At 39.9% G+C, this 21,018-nt stretch overlaps 1 protein-coding gene across 1 annotated transcript in view; it reads right to left on the bottom strand.

Moving 5' to 3' along the window:
- The window catches only part of kcng2 (potassium voltage-gated channel, subfamily G, member 2), a 43,409-nt gene extending 24,526 nt beyond the window's left edge, over positions 1-18,883 (bottom strand). Inside the window, exons 1-2 of the mRNA XM_008421380.3 lie at positions 18,376-18,883; positions 6,451-7,328 (exon numbers count right to left, since the gene is read on the bottom strand). Coding sequence (XP_008419602.1) covers positions 6,451-7,233 — 783 coding nt within the window. The 5' untranslated portion in view covers positions 7,234-7,328; positions 18,376-18,883. The remainder of the gene's footprint in view (positions 1-6,450; positions 7,329-18,375) is intronic.
- Between the last annotated feature and the right edge of the window lie 2,135 nt (positions 18,884-21,018).

Genomic DNA, 21,018 nt, shown 5'->3' with positions numbered 1-21,018 from the left:
ATTGTGTTCATGCTCACAGCTTCCACATATAAAAAGAAAATGTTGACCTAAACACATTTTGGTGGCGGAAGGAGTGGGGAAGGAGTAAATGTGACTTTTGAAGCTAACAAATACAGGGAGTCTGTGCCACAGATTAAATTAGCAGATGAAAGAGAGCTGATGGTTAGAAAAAACAATGGTGTGAGTTATTAGAACTCGTTGAAAAATACTTAGTGAGTGAATACTTCTCTGATTGTTGCTGTGAATAAAAATGAAGCGGGAACAAACACACTGAATAATGACGGACACACATGTGAGTTAGAAACTTTTACAAACAACAAAGGTCTGTTTGATGTCCTCATTTCTGGGTTATAGGTCATTTATTTAATATTGTGGTGACCATTAGATGTATGTAAAGATAATTGGATATCAGCTCAATTCAAATCACCGTCGTTACTTATCACTGCCATAAAGTAGCAGGCGGTTCTGAATGTTTTCAATGTTTGCCTGGTTCAATAACCCTAAATCAAATTAAAGTTTAATTACCAGACCTGTGCAGAATGTGTTGTGATGTTGACAGAGTCATTCAACCATTAATTCAGCTTTAATTTGTTCTACAACTCTGGTGTAGATAACTCATCCATATTTTTAAAGCCAAGACTGTAGAAGTTTGAGTTAGGCACCAAGGCTACATAGCCGTTCTCCCCAACATTTCATGAAATCATGAGCTCATCTCTAACCCTCAGCATGTCTTCTACATGTCAGGAACTGAGAAGGAGAGGGTCTCTGACCTGGGAGTCCACGGGGGAGGACGGGGTGGCAGAGGGGCAGAAGAGAACCAAACTGAAGCTGGAAGCAGCGGCAGGAGGCTGACTGCTCACATCACTACAGGCCACGCTTGAAATATTCAGTAGAGTGTGAGAACAATCACATGGAAATAAGTTTGAACAAGTTTGTTTTTGTGCACTTAATACATGCTCAATTCCTCTTTTGCTGTCATTTCTATTGTTAAGTATGATTGCTCACATTCTTAAGTTTAATTAAGTGACTGTACTAACTATGGGAGCATTCAAACCAGCCCTGTTTAATCCACTTTAATTTAGTTAATTTGTCTAGAAAGTCCGGTTTGTTTGGGGAGGTGTGAACGCACAATCAAACTCTAATTTGAATTTTTTTTAAAAACTCTGGTCCACCTAAAAACGTAGAATTGGGTTTGATTGAAGTGAACTCTGGTGCGGTTTAAATCCATATGCAAACCCAGAGAGGACTGGAGACCGCTCCTAAAGCAGAAAGTGGACTACAGCATAGGGCATTCTGGGTAAATACAACCAAAACAAACATCCATGTCTCGCGCTAGTGGGAGAAATGCCTCATTGTGTTTTATCAAAGACAAAAGAGAAGCTTGGTGTCTTTGTGTTGTTTCCTTTAACGGTTCTTGAATAACCTGGTTACCCCCTCTCAGACAAAGGGGGTAACCAGGTTATTCAAAAGGTTTGCTTCGTTTGAAACAGAGCAATGTGAAAGCAAAATGCAGTGGATGAAATGTAACAAATGTTAGAATTTTGATCCCAAATTGAACTGAGTCTACTGGACTATTTCCCAGCAACTCTTCTTCTATGTTGACGCTATAATTTGCCACTGCTCTAAAGCTCAACAGTGTTCTAACAATTACCTGCATATGTTTTGGTGAAAGTGAAAGAAAGTTGATTTAATTGACAAGTATATGTTGTTGGATTTACAGACCTTGCAAAGTGAAGAGCAGAAGGAAACGTCTCTACATAGAAACACAGCGAACATAAACAGGAAGCAGCTGGCAGGTGAATACTTTAATGGCAGCAGGACAAAGAACAAGAATGACTAGATGTTGATGAGTGTAAGTGTACTATCACTGTATGACTTTCTTTTTTTCAGTGCTTATCTATGTAGCTATTGTTCTTTATTTGCTAAAAAAAAAACAGTTACTAATTTCGTTTTTAGTCTAAGAGAGTATTATAAAACATTCATCAAAAGCCTTAAAACACTATACAACATCACAGCCTTTTCTAGGAAGAATGTAACAGAAAGCCTTAAGGATGTTAAAACAAACGTGGCATAACCCGATTAATGAGTTGAAGGTTTGCGATTTCAATATTTTCTAGTGTATTTAGCAGGTACAAATACGTGAAAAGAAAGCCACCTCATTATTCTACTAACACTTTCCTTTTTGGTTTGATTTCCACCTCTGGTTTTCAGTCCTAATGACCTGCTGCCATAAATCACACAGCAGAAGATCCGGAGCTCTCACCAATCTTTGGGCGGCTAATTGGCACTTCAGTGAAACAAGTCTAGCTATCTTTGCACTTGAAATATGGATTTTCCAAATTAAATATTGCTATCTTTGGATGGATTGTTGCTGCCATATTGGGAGAGGTAATGTTTAGCTGTAGGTAAAACAGAAAACATCTTCATCACTGTATTTTTATTTCCTCCCTCGTTTTCATTGATTTCTCATTTTTTGAAGCTAACACTATTCAAGCTCGCTGATGAAAACCATAACTTTGACAGAGGGAGGAACTGCAGGGCTCTGCTGTGATAATACTCCAGTCCACTGATGCCAATCAAAAGATGAATTAGCACGACACATGTACACCCTGTAGCCCGATCTCCGAGGCTTGCTGAAGCCTCCTGGGTCGAGGCGGAACATGAAAAGTCTCAGGAATGAGACATTCCAAGCTTTAATGTGCCTTTTTGCTCTTCTTGTCATGGGCAATCGCAACACGAGTAGTGAGTCGGAACAAAAACTCGAGGTTGCAATGCTTCTCTTTCTGCGAGATGAAAGCCAAACTCGGCAACAAGTGGATGTGGCTCTGCTTTGACTTTCAGGCCTAATTAAAGAGCCGAGTCTGATAGATGTGAGGGTCATGAAACCTGAGCCCAGCAGAATCCGACCTTTGATTAATATCAGCTGAGGATTGTTTTAAAAAATTTCCCTAATGTGATGTGATGCCTTTTAGGCTTCACAGAGGAACCAACAGATTATGAAATCACTCTTTCTACAGCGAGTAGACCTTTCTGCAATTGGAATTGTTAAAACCTTTGTCGTACAATAAATAAGAAATGAAGGAATGGGCTGTGGTTGTTTTGTGTACAATACAAATATATTACAATACAATATAGCTGAATGGTTCATTAGAAAACTAATTCAGGTTGTGGTTTAGCACTGCGTACAAAAACAAGTTACACTTAATAAATAAAGCGGTTGGAATTCTTTTTTTGTGTTGCTTAAAAACAACTAATTTTCAAGTACTCTATGTTTGCATATTCTTAAGATACAAAATTAATTTATTTTTAAGTTTTCTTGTGTTTTACTGTTTTGTTTAGTAATGTCTGCCGCTTAGTGCAACATTTTGATTTGCTAGTTATGATTGGCTGTCTAGTTATCTGATTGGATGTAAAAGAGCTGTCTGTGATTGGTTGGTGGTGCAGCTCACTGACCAAGAGTCTGGGAGAGACGCAGAACCAAAAGCTTGCCTGAACACACACCAAGCGAGTGTGTGTGAAATGGAAATGGACACGCTATATATTATTCTTTGTTCACAAAGATATATGCGCTCACATCAGTCTCACTGAACGCCAACCTTCTGCGTATATAACGTCATACACAGAAGGTTGCTTTTACGACGTGCTAATATCTTTGCAAGCTAGCTTTATCTTTATACATGACTCGTCACTTTATTCAATGAAGGCGTTAGCTTGTAGATGGTACAGACTTCAAAATCTTTATCAACCTTTCCACCAAATACGTTCTTTTTTGTTTGCCATCACTTTCACTGGCGAATAGAAAAACCTACTTATAATAAATGAACAAATGAAGCTTAACCTAACAGGGGGGCATGTAAAGCCTGGCAGTCTGCCAGGATAATAATGCACTGAGGGAAACCCTGCTGGTGTCTTAATAATCCCTTCAAGGGTTATTAAGAGGAACATTAACCTCATTGCGTTGTCAAAGTGATCCTGATTACAAACATGACCTTAATAAACTGCTTTTTAGTCTAAGAGCAAATTCTATGTCTCCCTGTGCCTGCAATGAAAGTATCTTTTTTGGGGGTTGATAGCCGCACAACATACAGTTTATGTGAGCAAAGAGAAAAGAAGAGAATTAAAGATGACACAGCACAATGACATCCTTGATATGTTAATTGATGAGCGACATCAAGACCCATAATGATGAATTAATGAGACCTACTGCATGTCGAGGCTCAGAACTTCGTTTTGAATGTGTGGGTAGTGAACTATGATCATAAATTATTTCCACTAAAGATGGATGGACTGAATTTAAAAGAAGTGAACTGGCACAGCAACGGCCAAATATGGACGATATATAGACATACAAATTTGGGTCCTCTGGCGTCTCTGGAGATTAGGTTATTCATGATAAAGGTTAAAGTCCACAACATAACAGTGGTGGCTTATTGTTCATCCAAGCAGTGCACCTTTTTACATGATTGACATGAAGTAATAGCTTGATGGGGGCATTACTGTGGAAGTCCCAAAGCAATTAATTAAGAAGTATTTACTCATAGCTTCATTTTTAGTGGTCATCTGCTTTTGGGAGGATTTGTAAAAACAAGCTTTTACATGGTTATAATGTTCATAATCACACAGTTACATAATTATAATGAGCTCACTCTGTATTTCATCCCAGTTTCTATTATTTTTATTTGTGAAAGCAGGTCAAGTAAAATGTACAGCATGTGGAACGTATCTGAGGCTTTTTTTTTGCAAAGACAGCATACAAAACCAATTCCACCTCCCGTTTAAAGCTGCGGGGAAAACATAGCTGGTGTTTGCTGTCCTCAATCTCATGTATGGAGGAAAAAGCAAAATCAAAAAAAGTTGGAATTTTCGTTGCTGCAGAAGACAGACTGCAGAAACAGGAGGAAGTGCAGCACAATAATATGGCACTCAAGTGAAGGGTGAGTAGGCCTGTTGTTCCTGAGCCGTCGCCTTGGTTTATTTCACAGTGATTTACAATAAAGCCCGGAAAGTCTCTGTATGTGGGCCGCTGCATCAACATATTCTGAATGCCTGCTGTAGCTGCTCTACTGCACACACAGCCCAAAGGCGATGAGAAAAAAACAAAAAAAAACAGAAGGAGTCCTGAGAACGGATTCCCTCTCCCCTCTGTGAGCTGTTTAAAGGCCATCATGGTGTTCCCTCTGAAAGTCTGTTTTGTATTTAAATCTTCAAATACACAAATGAGGCCATTTATAAGACGCAAAATAGTATGAGTATCCACAAAATGGGACTACAGTCTGCTTTCATACTTCACTGAAATTAGAAAATCAATGTGCTCTAATCTAATTTCTATTTGAGAAATCTCAGATTGTGTTTGAACGCCAGGGGCTCGGGGAAGAAGAAGGTTATTTTAAATAACTGCATGCCTGGGAAGCGTAAAAGAAGCTTAAATCTTCTGAGGAAAACTTCAGTGACATAGAGCGCCTCATAAAAGTAATCATACTTTGAAGTTTTGCTTATTTTGTTACACCACGACCAGTCTTAAAAGTATTCAAATTGGATTTGATGTAATAGGCTGACACAAAATGGAGAATGTTGGTGAAGTGAAATGAAGAGAAATGGTTTTCAAAACAGTTATGAAAATATGAAAAGTATGATTATTAGTTGTTTCTATATGAGTCAACTTTTGTTGCAATTCCAGAAGCAAATCTTTTTTATGTCTCAGCTGCTACGATTCACTTTCACACTGAACTGTGTCAAACAAAGGCAGCGTTTTAAAAGACCTGTTCCCCTTCACGCCTGTGGTGGCGCCACAAACCACTGAAGGAAATGAAACATCTGAAGAAGACGCTTCAGATGTTTCTACAGGAAAAATGTTAACAAAATGGAGTAGAATCAGATTTTAGCTGTTGTAGGATTTCCTCTTTTGTCTTTGGTATAAGATCACGAGCCATTTCTCCTTCTAGAATTAGATAAGCCTTTGGTTGGGTTGGATTTACCCAGAATGCCCTTCGCTATAGTCCCTTTTTCCTGCAGATCAACTTTGCGTTCACATATTCAATCAAAGTGCATCAGAGTTTGCGTTAACCAAACTAAGACCTATGTTTGTAGGTGGACCAGAGTTCACTTTTTTTGTTCCACCCCCACTCAAACAAACCGGACTTTCAAGGCAGGTAGCATCTCTGAACATCAATTTTCAACAGGTTCTCAGTTGGATTCAGGTCTGAACTTTGGTTGGGTCACCACTTAAATAATGGTTCTATAGGTTTATGGCTGAACCTCTACCCTAGTCTCTAATCATTTTCAGCCTCTAACATATTTCTTCCAGGAGTTGCTCTGTGTTTAATGTCATCGATCCAAGTCTGAATAAATCTATAGAGAACCTGTTCTTTTCTTTTCTTGTTGTGTCTCACAGGTGCTAAATTAATTTAGAACTAGAATCTGTGGTAAAACTAGGTGTGGAAGAGAACTCACCCTCTCCTCCTCCTCTCTGAGGTCCGGCATGGTGCTGACGCACAGCGTCACCGCGGTGATGGCTACAAACAGCACAGACAGGCAAGCGAAGATCTTGCCGGGCAGGCCCGAGTGCGGGTTCTCCACCATGTCCCTGAGCCTTCGCATGCAGCCCCCCGAGAGGGTCTCCTCCGGCCCTCCCGGAGGCTGCTGGCTCTCCTCACAGGACTGCGGGGCGGTGAGTTCGGCCTCCTCCTCCTCCAGTCTTTGCAGCTCCTTGTACTCCTCCTGCCTGAGGCGCAGCTTGCGGAGGCAGCACCACTCCAGGTTGTCATCCTCCAGACCCCAGTAGAGCAGCTCCTCCTGGAAGGAAAGGGCACACATCTCCCTCAGCAGCCTCAGCTTCCCCGCCGCCAGGAAGGTCACTATGATGCGGAAGGCCGACGGGTTGCGGTCGAAAAAGTACTCGTTGCGGCTGACGTCGTAGTCGTCACACACGTCCATGATCTCGGCCTCGTTGCTGCAGCTGCGCAGCTTGCCCAGTCGGGTCAGCGGGAACTCATCCAGCGTGGACCAGGGGATGTGATACTTGATCCCCCCCACGTTGATAATGGCCGCCCTGTCGGCCAGGCCCGCCTCGTCTCCGTCCTGCTGATTCGGCTGAGACTGTAGCAGAACCTGGGCTCTCTTGTAGAACAAGCCCTTCTTGGATGTGACTTCCTGTGGATTTTCCACGCGGTTAAAACGGAAAGGGGTAAACTGGTGGTCAGTGTTGCCTGCCAAGAAGGCCACCTCCTGGTACATCCCTGCGACCCGGCTGGGGGACCCTGTCCTGCACAATGCGTCGAGTGTATGAAGCGACTGGAGGCTCGTCACCCATTCAGCAACAAAGATCGCGTCTGTGGAATAATAATAATAATAATAATAATAATAATAATAATAATAATAATAATAATAATAATAATAATAATAATAATAATAATAATAATAATAATAATAATAAAAAAACAAAGCAAATATTTTTCTTTAAACAAACTCATTTAAAAAAAAAAAAATAAAAATCCCTTAAAATGTTTGCTATTGCTAATCTCTAAACCCAAAACCTAAGGAACAAATATTTAAATAAAAAGCATCACTGGTCCAAGAACGGATCCTTGGGGAACTCCACCAGAGATGAGGGCAAAACAGGATACAGAAGTAAAGAAAGCAACAAAGCAGTAACCCTCTCACGGTCTCAACCAAAGGGGTCACATTGACCCAGCATGTGCTTTTACAATGAATGATGTTCTGATGGGACATTCCCCGCTGTCCGACCGTGACATCTGATGCGCTCCTCCTGAGCGTTGTGCTAAGGCCATGAGAGGGTTAAAGCTTCTCTTAAACCGTTAAGATCTAAATTGCCCCATTGACGAGCTTAGAATGTCCATATTGCCTCAGATGGGCAATCAGAATATTGTGGTCTACAGTATAAAAAGCAACCATGAGGTCAAAAATCCTGCAGAATGGCAGAATATGGAGCTAAAACCATATCATTCAACTTCTTTGTGTTTTTTGTGAGACAAAGAACTTTACAACCAGACTGAAAGCTGACATGTTTACCCACAATCCACAGAAAATTAAAACCCAGAATGTCAGTGCAAACATCCTTTACTAATCGCCAAACACGATCATCCGATGATAGAGTGATGATTTGTGCTTTTGTTGTTGCCGCCATTCCATAAGTTTCTGATTTATGGGTTGTACGTAGTTTTTTTACTTTTTTTTTTGTGATTTGTGTTCATTCAACAATGACGCATTGTCTCTTATTATGTTTCTTAATGTGAGACCATAAAAAGTTTTTTTTTTTAAGTTGGACCAACCTCAGAAGGACGAGGAGATGCCTTTAACTTATGTGCTATTTTGAAAAACCATTTGATCTTAACTTATGTAAGACTTAGTAGTCTGACTCATCAGCTGACATGTATATTTCAGACTCTGAATGTCTGACTTCCCCCCAATGCTGTGACAGGAAAGTGAGTAATCAGACTACGTTTCTTTCTCGACAGAAAAAAGAAGAGCAAAGTTTTGTTTTAAGAAGACGCTGAGGCATGATGAGTTTTCTTTTTACATCCAAAAAGCATGTTTTCTGCGCTTTAATTGCAACAATGCCTCAAAGCGCAGCATGCAGACGCCGTGCTGCGCTTTGAACTCACTTGGCTTTAATTAAATGTGTTGCTTTTCCCTTTTACTGCATTGACGGCCTGTTCTGTTGAACATACCGCAGGAAATGCACTTCATCGCTTCGACCTCGCTGTCGCACACCGAGACAAATGTGAAAACAAAAGAGCCTCAGCTGCTGCGTTTAACAAATATCGCTTGCACACTGGATGCTCAATGTTTAATCTTGTGCAGCAGGGGTTTATGCATATTTTAGAATTACACTGACGCACAATCTATTATTTGATGCAGACTTTTTTCTGTGATTAACAATAACTTGTGTACATGCAGTTTTTCTGAAATGACGTAGGCATTTCACAAGGATAAGGCAAGCAATGTAAGTTTATAATGACATGTAGATCTGGGAACCATATCCTTATCTGATCCCTGGAGGAAAAAAAAGGATGGGAATTTTGTTTCAAGTTGTAAAAAAAGCTTTAGGCAAGGCACAAAAGAAACTTGGGGAAAAAAATACGAAATAGAAGAATTAACTGCACAAAATCCCAAACCAGCTCTTTAAAACTGATTTTCCCCCAATATATATTTAAAGGGAGTGCCAGGAGTATTTTTTTCATGGACACACAAATTGAGTTCTTTGTCAGGAAATCATTGCAACATAGCTCCTCTATTAACAACATTTTTACCAGTGTTGCAGTGAGAAATAAATTGTATAATGAGCTCAGCAGATGCTCAGCTCCACCAGGTGTTTGCTAGTTGCTGGTGGCTAGTTTGAAGGAGCTGAGTGGGGGAATCGCAGGAGATTGTCCGATTGCCTCGTTGAGACAGAAGCTTGGAAGCTGCAGCTCAGAGGAGGAGCTAGGTCCTCGAAGGCGGGGCTAGGTCCACCCAGGCATTGTACACAGCTGAATGGTTGCCATGCATGAACATGCATGAAAGAATCAAAGCAACACTCCAAATATGTCTTTGATGAGGGAATAACTTCATAGTATATTGTTAAGCTAAAAGAAAAGGTCGATTAAAGCTTTAAGTTTCAGGCCCAAAAGCAATATTAAAAAAAGAAAAAGTAAGAAGTAAAAGAATAAATGGCACAAAATCACAGTAACAACACAAACCAGAACCAGCCTCTTTTTAAAAATGGTTTTCCCTCATATATATCTGATATATATTTAAAGGCAGAGCCAGGGCTATTTTGTTCATGAATAACAAAATGAGTTATTTGTCTTTCTGAGTGGAAATATTACCTGTGATCTTCCAAAACATTTGTAAAAAAAGGTGAATTTTCTCTCAAAGTTTGATTGTCTGCCTCTGCAAGGTTTTAAAAGAGAAATGTTAATCCCTAACTTCCTCTTCCTCAAATGCTCTCGCTGAATCTCACTGCTGGCATCTATCGCTGATTACATGCTCAAAAAGGATCCCTTAGAATCTAATTAAACGTTTCGGAGGACTTCTTTTCTATGAAAGCCAACCGCTATAATCTTTATAAGTCATACCACAATCCAGATTAGATCAGCAAAAGGGCTGAGGAACTGAGTGTTAACCTGAGGCAGCGGAGGGCTGGGCGAGCAGATTTAATGAGGCTCCACACATCATCACAACAAATGAAGACAGAAACCTGCTCCTCCGGACCCAGAGCCACCAGACCCAGAGCCATCCTCAGAGTTTGCTCCTCTGTCATGAGGCCAATCGTTTGGAAACGGCTTGTTTTGCTCCGGGGTAGAGGTTCAGGGAGCGCCAGTTTTACAGCAAGTCTGCAAAGTGCTTCTGACAGGAGCGGCTTATTGAGCATGATGGGCAGCCCTGAGGTGGGAATAAACTGAATCGAACCCAAAATAGAGAAATGAAGAGTCAGGTTGGCTTGTTAGGTCATGGGAATATATCTGTGTTTTCAAATGTGTCAGAGTGTTTATAGAAAGATTATGTTTTATCTACAGTTAGATTCAAAATGAATCACGGATTTTGATTTTTGGTTTTCAATCTACCACAAAACTTGTTTCTTCAAACGAGAGTTTTGTTGTGAAAAATGAGTAATGATTTTTTTTTGTCTATTTACTCACCTTTTTTTCATTCACCAATTAGTGCATTCAAAACAAACAATGCAGACAGGTATTGATCTACAAAATAACCAATTTGACAGGCAAAGAGGACAAACAACAGAGTATAAAATTTTTTTAAACAAGTTTTTTTTAGTAAATAATTCCTTAATATGGATTTTTAAAAAGTACTACTTCTATTGGTAGATTATTTCACTTATAACATGGGGAAAGGGTCACTGACATATAAGGATTTCAAGCAGGCTAAATTAAAAAAAAATTAAAATATGTATATCCATTAAAACATTTGAAATGTTGTGCAAACAAACATCATAATTTAAAATTAAAATGAGACCTTTTCAGGGGTAAAAAATGTAATGTAGTGTGACTGTGATTTATCTTAAAATAAGGTATTTCCCATGATGTACTAATTATTTTATAAGTTTCCATTTATTAAATTTTTAGAAACAAAGTTTTAAATTTGTTTGTATTCATCAGGCAATTATGATTCCCCCCACTCGTTGCTTTTCGCGTTTCCAGTTGACTTGTGTGTTTGGTTTATGTGGAACTACGTGACGACAGAGTCAGATAGAATATAAAACCCAAAGTTTTCCTCTTTTTCTTTTTCTCTACTTTATTATACACGGTCCTGCACCTGCAGCTCAGGGGACACTTTAGATGCAGCATTGTTCTGTTGCCACCAGTTGCTCATGCAAACCAAATTTGCATGACTCTTTGCATAAATCAGCAATCTGCAAACCACTGATGCCCTCCCACATCCACTCCATCTTCATCTCCGCAAGAGGCCTGAAGGACTCATACAACGAGAACCTAAATGACACTGAACCATTACCTTTCTGACTGGTCTCTTCAGGCCGTTCCTTTCTATTCATACTCCACTCCACATATATTAGGGCATTTAAGTCTTTTGCCTCCAAAACCATAGCAGGAAATGAGGCAATAGAAATGTGTCTTGTAATCTAGAAAGATTGAAAATGTCATAGTATGAATTAACAGAGTATGTTTCACAGAATAATGGTGCTTAATATGTACGGCTTATCAGCATTGGGAAATGACAGAGGCTCGCTGTTTCATAATGAGTCACAGTGGTTGATGGTTATGTTCAGAAAGTAGCTCGATTATTGATTCAACATCCGATGTTCATAGTTGGAAATGGAAAAGCAGCACAGCCAGCTTCTCTTGTATGAATTATAAATGTGCCGAATGGGTTGACGGTTAACCCAAAGCTCGTTATTAATGTACTCTGAAAGCCCAACAATGCAGCACCACCTCTGTGCAGAGTGGAGCCGCTGAACAGAACGCAGACTTGGAACGCGTCCAGCCATGTGTCTGACCGGGACGGCTTTCTGCAGGAACAAAGAGAAGCTGAGGAGTTTCAGTAATACGTGTGGCTACTTCCACAGAGGAGCTGTCAGGCAAGGGAAGTTTCATGGGAAGGGGTTCCAAGGCTGATGTGCAGTTTCTCTTCTCTTACGGTGTCTTCACACATGATTGTCCAGTGGACTCGGCTTGATTGGGGACCAAAATTGCAACATCCATTATATTTTCAGCTTTCACACTGCGCTGTCAAACAAACTGAAACCTTTGACTAAGCTGTTTAGCTCCTCGCCTGTGGGGGCGCTGCGCCAAGAACCACTAAAGGAAACGACACAAAAACCTCTGAAGAAGACACGAATGCAACGGAATGTAAGCAAAACCGGGTGTACCGTCAGATTTTAGCGGTTATAGGATTTCTCTTTTGTCCTTGGTAAAAGACCACAAGATATTTCTACTGCTAGCGGTAGACTCTCACATTTGTTTTGGTTGTATACCCAAAATCCCCTGCGCTACAGTTCACAGAGTGGTCTCTAGTCCGCGTGGCATTCACATATGCATTCACACCACTCTACTTCAACAGAACCAAGAGTGATGTTTTCAAGCATACCAGATTTCACTTTTTTGGTCCGCATCAAAGTTCGATTACATATGAACTCCTCCAAAAACAAACCGAACTTTCTAGGCAAACAAACTAGAGAAGTGTGGACTCGAGTTACATCACTTAGAATAGAGATTAAACGACTTTACACTCAATCCGATTCATGACCTCACTTGGACTTGAGCCGTTTGACTTCTATCTTATACCAAAAATAAAGTGTGTGACAGCAGAACCGTGCCTGCTGAACAATCCAGTCCACTGTGTGCCTCTGTTTATTTGCCAATGTTTCCTCCTCCTGTTGCTGCAACAAGCACAATGACTCTCCCATGTTGTTTACCTGCTTTTTCTTCTGCTTCTTCCAATGAAAACAAAAAAAAGCCGACAGAGGGGGAGAGGAGCTGTCATCTGCTGCCATTAGAAAGGAGCACAAAGTTGAGAAAAGAAGGAAGAAAGCCATGCCTGGTATCACCCAGGATCCTATGCAACATCAGTCTGAACAACTGTAACGGTAAGACACTGTTAGGAACATTTTCAATCCAGACACAAGTGAGTGTCTCCAGATGGATTCTTAATTGCAAGACTGGAGACAGTGGGGGCTGCCAGTGGTTGTATCGACATGTCGGCTGAACTGAGATCTACCAGACTTTAAACTCAGATGGCAACATTGACAGTATTTCAAGTATCCAGACTGAAATATATCCTCTTCTTATGTATTCACAGCAGATCTCTTGGTGTTTTCTGAACCACAAGCCAAGTCATTTCATCCAAGCTGGCCGATAGCAGAACCATGTTCAACAAGCAACTTCATTAGAAAGTTCACTTTTATACAGTTGGTTATTCTTTTATAATACTATTTAAAAAAGTTACTTAGAATGGAAATAACAAGGATTGGCGTAAATTCAAATGGAAGACTCTTCATCTCGCCTGCACCGTCTATCACCTCAATGCACGCCTCCTTCTATCTGACAGGGTTCGACCACCAGAGAGTTTTACTTGTTAAATTCAAATAAACTTTTTAATACCTACTTTCTCTCTGTGTCAGTCTTTTCAAGTTGAAATGCAGTTATTTTATGGTTATTTTTGTATCCTGGATTAGTTTGTTCATTCTTGTCATTCTTGTTTGTAGACGCTGGCGGCGTTTTGGTCGTTTCTGAGTAAAGATGATGACATTTTCTAGGGAATACAAATCGAGGCTACTGTTTCAGCAATGCTAGCTCCACTAAAGTAAATGCAGCCCATTTATTTCTGTTGATCCAGCGTCAAAATGCCTAAAGTTTGAGTCCTGTACGGTTGTTCCACCCGTTCTAATAGAGAGAAAGACTAACATTATTTTCATGTTTCGAAGGTAGTTGGTCACAAGGAAGTTAATTTTTTTTTAAATTACCAAAAAAGAGGAGAAAAGTGGATCAACAATCGATGGGTAAAAACAGGCGGTGCGGAAACTAACAATGCCAGAGTTTGCAGCACCACTTTATAACAGGTAACGTTCATATTGTTTAAATTGACAGTTAAGTGGATCATCTCAACACCGGGTAAATCCTCAAGAATATAAGACAAGTCTTTTTTACAGAGATAAAGCGGATCATATCCTAAATATACACATATTTTTTCGAGATGCCTCATCTGTTCTAACCTGCTTAGGGCATTAGCTACTCATTGTGATCCATTTTGCTTTGTTTTGAACCGAAGAAATCCACTTCCAGACCTCCATCAGTCAGTTTATCTGCACTGGAATCGCCAACTTGCACATTCACTCAGCTAGTCGGAACATTGACACAACTTTACCGTAAGTATTTTTTTATATTTTGTTTGTTGCTAACTGCTTTTATCTTTTCACTTCATGCTACTACATGTGTGAGCAGTGATATTATTTATTCTCCATCATTCTGGTTACATAAATTAGATGACTGGAAACCTCTAATGTTCCCTCTAACGGGTTTGCAAAGTTTCAAGCAGCACTAAATCCACTCGATCTGATTTCAGAGTTTTCCGGTTTATGCTGACATAAAGGATAAAACTGTCCTGATAATGTCACAAATGAACTGGCTTAGTAAAAAAAATAATGCATAGGCAGGTTTCTGCATATAACCTGCACACTCAGGTTTTTAATAACAGCATCATGTTGCTGAGTCATGCATAAAGGTGATATTTTATGTTTTGAGCAGCTTTAGAGGCATTTTGCACTCTATGCTCTATTATTCTTGTGTTGTATGCATCTCCAGCCCTCTTTCTGTTTTGACTTCTTCTAATCTGAGACAAAATGTACAACGTTAAACTTTTCCTTCAGGCCAAGGCTCCTGGGAAACAACTCTGCTTGAACTGAGCCATTTGCTTCTATCTTTTTTCTTTCCAGTGCATTTATGCCACTATATGTGTCCTTCACTTTATGCCAGCTCCCTTGTGATCTCTGTGTCTGACTCTCTGCAGGCGTGTTTGCATCCAAGGCTGTCTGTCTCAGTTCTGCTGCTGCTGATCATCTCAGATTCCCTTCTTGTTTTTAGAGAGGCTCCGATCAGAATGTTTTTGTTTTTATCAATTTCAGATTTACGATTGTTGTAACCCCCTGCTCTGCCAATATTGATTGTAGCCAATTCTCTTTAAGATTTGTCAATAAAAGAATTCAAAAGGAATTGTAGCTTTGCTGCGTTTGGGGTCAGCAGGAGCAGAGGCAACGTCACACTGTGTGTGTGACAGAACAGAAAAGCTGAGAATTGAAAGACTACATTTTACTGTTCTGAATAAAAAGAAACAAACTGTTACAGAGTGACACTTTAAACATTAGCATAGATAGCATTCCTAACTGTATACAGAAGTGTCTATGTATAATCAGTAGAGAATGTAGATCCTGACCTAAAGTCCCATATTTCTCTGCATGTTATATTAATTACAAGTGAAAATATTATTTTAACAGTTCAACCTGCCTGTTATCTCCTGCAGCATCAAGCATTTAAATAGCATTTTACACATTTTATGTGTATGAATTGTTTTCAGTAACACTGAAAACAGCCAATCTGGGGTCATCTTTCCTGAGTAACCGCAACCACACTGAAGAGTGTTGCTGTTAGCGCTCTCTGATGGCACTGAAGATGGGGAATGGGTCTGATGTTTGAGTTTCTAACCCAGTAAGGGCTGGTCAAATTAAAAGTTTCAGATTCTAAATTGACCGCTGCATTTCTACTTTCTTTAAGGATGGCAAGTTATCCGATTAATCGATTAATCCATCAGTCGGATGAAAAAAATCTCCCACATAATGCAGATTCTTTTCATTTAATCACTTAAGATTCTTTATTTAATATTAGAAATACATTAAAAGATTGAAATCAGTGATTCAATTCCTTTCTAAAATAAGAAAATAAACATTTTGTTGCTTAAAATGCAGTAACACAGCATCCCTTTAGTGAGGGCTTGGTCATTTGTACTGCAGGATGAATCTGGAGTTTTAAAAAAATCCTTCTGACATCAACATGTGAAAACCTCAGACCTTTTTGCTTAACTGAGCATCAGTGTGGGGTAGGGAAGATTTGCTGACTATTAATAACTGAACAGCAAAAGGTGCTTAATAGGAGCTTTTTTTTTCAACAGAATTTGAACCTGGTAGAGCTAAAATAAGGAAACTTGACGAGTTTTGAGTTACATATTTAAATAAAAAGAAGGTTTTCTATTATGCAAAATGTGTAAATCATTTGCACAGTTCTAGCTTAATGACTGTATCCTCCAGTTAATTAATATGCGACTAAATTAATTGCTGATTAATTCACTAATCGATTCATCACGATCAATCGTTTCAGTCCCACTTTCTTCACGCTGTAATGCAACACTGTGGAAAAATACATTTAGAAATAAACTCACTCGACTTCCCTTACTTCACATTTTAGCAGTTCCACCATAAACTCATCATGAACTTTTTAGAGAACAGCTTCCACACAAAGTCAGCCTACTCCCCGGGGAAAAGACTTTCTTAACTTCACCCTCTGTCTCTCTCAACGCCTCGCATCATTAGGGCTCTTCTGAAGTTTCCTGAGCTCTGACAATCCGTAATTGAAAATTAAACCTGCGCTCCGACTCTGACGCTACGTGTCAATCAGACGGCAGAGAGGGAGCCAGGGAGGAGGTGGAAATGGACCGAATAAAATGCCTGTTTAGTGTCAGAAATGGGGGAGGTTGGACTTAATTGTGCAGTAACGTAGGAGTGATAGATAGCGTTACAGAGGAGAGTTTTAAAAAGCACTTTATGTTTAAAACCGCATCCGAATGTTTTTCAGAACATTTGTTCACGCTTTGGTTCTTTGTTAGGATTTCTGAAGCCTCCTTTAGATTTTTTTAAACCCTCCAGAACTCACAATATGTAAAACTAAATAAACTCTTAACAGATCAAGACTACAGAGACGCATTATGTGTCTCCAAAAATGCAGGAAAACGAACCAGATTTGTTCCTTGCCCCTTCCGCTAAATGCTTCCAAATACTCACTAAACGAGCAACAAAGTTGCTAAGCAGGCAGCACTGTGCAATATTCACACTCTGCCCAGCAACTGCTCCAAAAGACAATATTTATATGTCATTTTTTGAAACGTTTCCTTGCAAATTCACTTACAGTATCTGTTCATCAAACTTTAGGTTCTGTGATTCATTTGCATTTCTAACACTTTTAATATTTGTCATTTTCTCCATCGAGTTGCTGTCTGTATTTTTGATGAATGGACAAGAAGTCCATGTTTCATCTTTGGGTATTTGACTGATGTTCACAGTGATTTTATTGGCTCAGAATGTCAGCTTTTTAATGTCTTTATGCTGTTCATATCTGTCTGTGCTGTTTCTTCACTTAATTCCACATCTTTTATGTTTTATTCTGGATATTAATCTAAGCATTTGGCCTCATATTCGTGCAACTTTTTTTGTCAGTTCACTGCCTGGCTGTTGCTGAAACTTCTATAAAGCATAAAAGAATAAAGAATAAAACTTTGTGTTGAATTTGAAAGCATGGAAAATGATCTATTAATAGAATCATTCTATTTCAGATAGATATAGACACCAGTGTTGTGAATTAAATCTGATTGAGGTTTGTTGTATTTTTAAATCATTTTTGATGTAGAATTAAACCCAAAATGAACATTTTTCACTTGATATTTTTTCTCAAATATTCATTATTTAGTTCTTTCTTCCCTCTTTGGTTTAACCGTTTTTTTAGGGGAGAGTAAAAACCTAAGACTCAAAACTCAACTCTGCCCATTTCTGCCCGTAGTTCAGCTAAATAAAACTCACGTAGAGCTGAAAATGTTACCTTTTGAACAAAAGACAACTTATAATTTTTGATTATAATTTTTGAAATGGGAAATTTATTGTCTTTTTTTTTTTTTTTTTTTAAAGAAGCACAATTTTATTTCTTTCTCAATTTAGATTTGAAAATAAAGCAAAATAGAAAACTTGTACATATTTCAGAAAATTTGTGAAACACACGCAGTTTCCAACCTAATGACGAGAAAACTCGACCAAAATTTTTTATTCTTATTCTATAATGGAATTTATAGTCATTAAAAAAAACTGTTGTTTATTATTTTAGCCTAACAAGAGCCGCGGGTTGCAGACCTCTGCTCTAGTGGAATATATACGGCAAACCAAAAAGAAGAGAAACAATGTAATAATTTTTGACGAAGCACTAAATGGAGAGACGGACACAACAGAGAGGAAGATGGCTGTTACAAAGAGCGGCACCTCTGGGAACTTTTTGTCATATTGTGAACAATGACTATATATTCAAATATAGACTATCTTATGATTCCAAACTCTTCCGACAGTTCTGCTGGGTCTAAGCCAACAAGACTCACCAGGTGTGCTGCGGGGCGGGAGTCCATCTGCTCCGGCTTGCTCGCACGAACGCGCCCTTCGCCACGCAGCATGCCTTTAAGTTTTCCACGCAGACGGTGCGGGACATCGTAGCGAAGATTTCACGCGGAGCTCTCCGGACTTCCTGTTCTTCCTGAAACTCCCGCTTTCAGCAGAAGGCGCGTGAGGAAAAGAATGATCATCTGGAAGTCCGCATCAGCGACGACCCGTCGGGGGAGGAGGGGTTCGGCCCCTCTCTCCATCGGACGCGACGTGGCAGATGTTCCACGAGAGTGTGTGTGTGTGAGAGAGAGAGAGAGAGAGAGAGAGAGAGAGAGAGAGAGAGAGAGAGAGTGAGAGACCGTCGTGGTGGTCACACTGCTCCGCGCGGACCGCTCAGGTGCGTCCGGAGCTGCGCGCGCTCCGCTGCGCTCTGACAAACAGGCTGATCTCAGAGCAGTTTGAGCTCGTCAGAGGGAGGGTCTGTCATCCGCTGCTGCACGCCGGGCTGCTACTTGCCTCTGACTGAGAGGAACGTTGATGGGAGAGGATTAGGACCACTGAGAGAGAAAAAGAGAAAGAATTCTGACTTTTTTTTTCCTCCGAATTTTGTCTTTAAACTTAAAAGTCAGAATTTTGTCAAAAAGTCAAAATTCTGACAAAAACTATAGAATTCTGAAAAAAGACGAAATTCTCAGAAAAAAAGTCGAAATTCTGAGGATAAAGTCAGAATTCTGAAAATTTGTTAATTTTTCAATGGTACTAATCCTATCATCTTGCCAAAAATATTTACACCAATTTAACTTTTCTGCCTTTTATCACCTCACATACACAAACTTAAGTGAATTTTATTTGCATCTTTTACTACAGATGCAAATCTACTTGGGATATGTTTCCAGCAGTTAAACTGGGGGAAAAAAAGATTCCGACTTTTATGTCAGAATTATGACTTGATGCTTGCAGTCCACAGTCAGGCTCCCGCCTCACAGAGCACCACTTTCCCATGGCTTTCCCACTCAGCTCCTGCAGACTAGTGGCAGCAGCAATTAGTAAACCCCTGGTAGTATGCTCAAGTCATCTTCTCAGCCCATTGCTCATAAGAATGATTGTAAACGGCTTCATGAAGAAGCATTGTTGTGATGATGAGAGTGTCTGAAAGGAGAGGAGTTTCTTAAAGAGACAGAGACCAATGACAAAGCATCAGATGCAAAGTTCTATTTCTCTTAAGGCATGTTTGATAAGTGTAGCATTTTCATAACAACTGAAAGTAACAGAGTTACTTGACTGTATGTAACGACACTGTGTGCCTAGTAAATACACTATATCAAACCATTCCTGGGTACATAAGGACTGGATAGGCAACAAATTCATTTCGGGACATTCATTTATCTCGTCCTATTTGAAATCATTCCTCTTAAAACCTTGGAAACCCTTTATAGAGTGACCAGCAGTGTGTGCTCCATCATATTTGCATTGCGGTTGAACTTCTCATTAGGCAACAGACACACCCACAGAAAGCAGCCATCCGCCAGCTCAGACTCACAGCTAGTCGGGGGTTTATCATCTGAGACAACAGCCTGCAAATGCTGATGGATGCTAAGGAGAAACCAGTGATGATGGCAGCAGAAGCATCCATCATGCCTTGTTAAACGCCCGCTAACAGCGCAAGGACAAAACTACTGATGTGCCAAGAACCACTGAAGGAAAAGACACAAAAACCTCCTAATGAGACACCGAGCGCAACTTCCTCCTTCACAAAATGTAAACAAATTTAACAGCATCAGCTTTTAGCGGTTGTTGTAGAAATCCTACAAAGACCGTGAGCCATTTCGACTGCTAGTGCCAGACACAAGGGTTTGTTTTGGTTGTATTCACCCAGAATGCACTGCGCTGTAGTCCGCTTCCTGCTGTTGGAGCGGTCTCTGGTCCACTTGGCGTTCACATAGGCATTAGAAACGCACCAGAGTTCACTTCAGCCAAACCAAACAGAGGCAGACCAGAGATTAATTCAAACCTCGCCAAAGTCTGAACCGTTCCTGCATTACACCAAGGTGCTTCTGAGGTTTAATGAGGTCAGAGTCAACTGATTGTGTGTTTCGTCTTGTACAGCCACATATTACCTACAGTGGAGTAAGAACAGATGACATGACAAAGATCTGACAGCAGCCAGCCTGCTGACCCTCACTGATGCCACGAGTCTATTATTGATCCCTCTTGTGCCTCATCTGTTTGCTTCCTCGGTTGTCACTCTCAATACATCTCTCAGCGTCATCCTTAAATACTCTGCCTCAGGTATTTTTATTTATTCAATCTGACGGTTTCAGGTTGTACATTTCATTCAGTGGTTGCTGTATTCTGTTAATGACTCTAAACGATTTCTCTTGGTAGGGCTGGGAGATGTGGAAATGAAAAATACGAAATTTTAGCCTCCCCGGAAAAAAGAGATAACCAAACAGTTGAGAATAAATTGAGAGATAAAATAACAACAGCAGCAACAAAATTGTCTGGAATAGTCTGTCATTAATCTGTCAGATAGGCAATGCATTCAATTTTACAGTTTTAGCAACTATTATTTGAGCTGTCCATCACAACCAATGTTTCAGCTTTGATTCCTTTGGGACCATTTCAATTTCTTTTATGACAAA

This window comes from Poecilia reticulata, chromosome 11 (assembly GCF_904066995.2).
Source record: "Poecilia reticulata chromosome 11, P_reticulata-male-v2, whole genome shotgun sequence".
Classification (NCBI taxonomy): domain Eukaryota; kingdom Metazoa; phylum Chordata; class Actinopteri; order Cyprinodontiformes; family Poeciliidae; genus Poecilia; species Poecilia reticulata.
The sequence above is the reverse complement of the archived record's forward strand: the minus strand, read 5'-3'. Positions and strand labels throughout refer to the sequence as shown.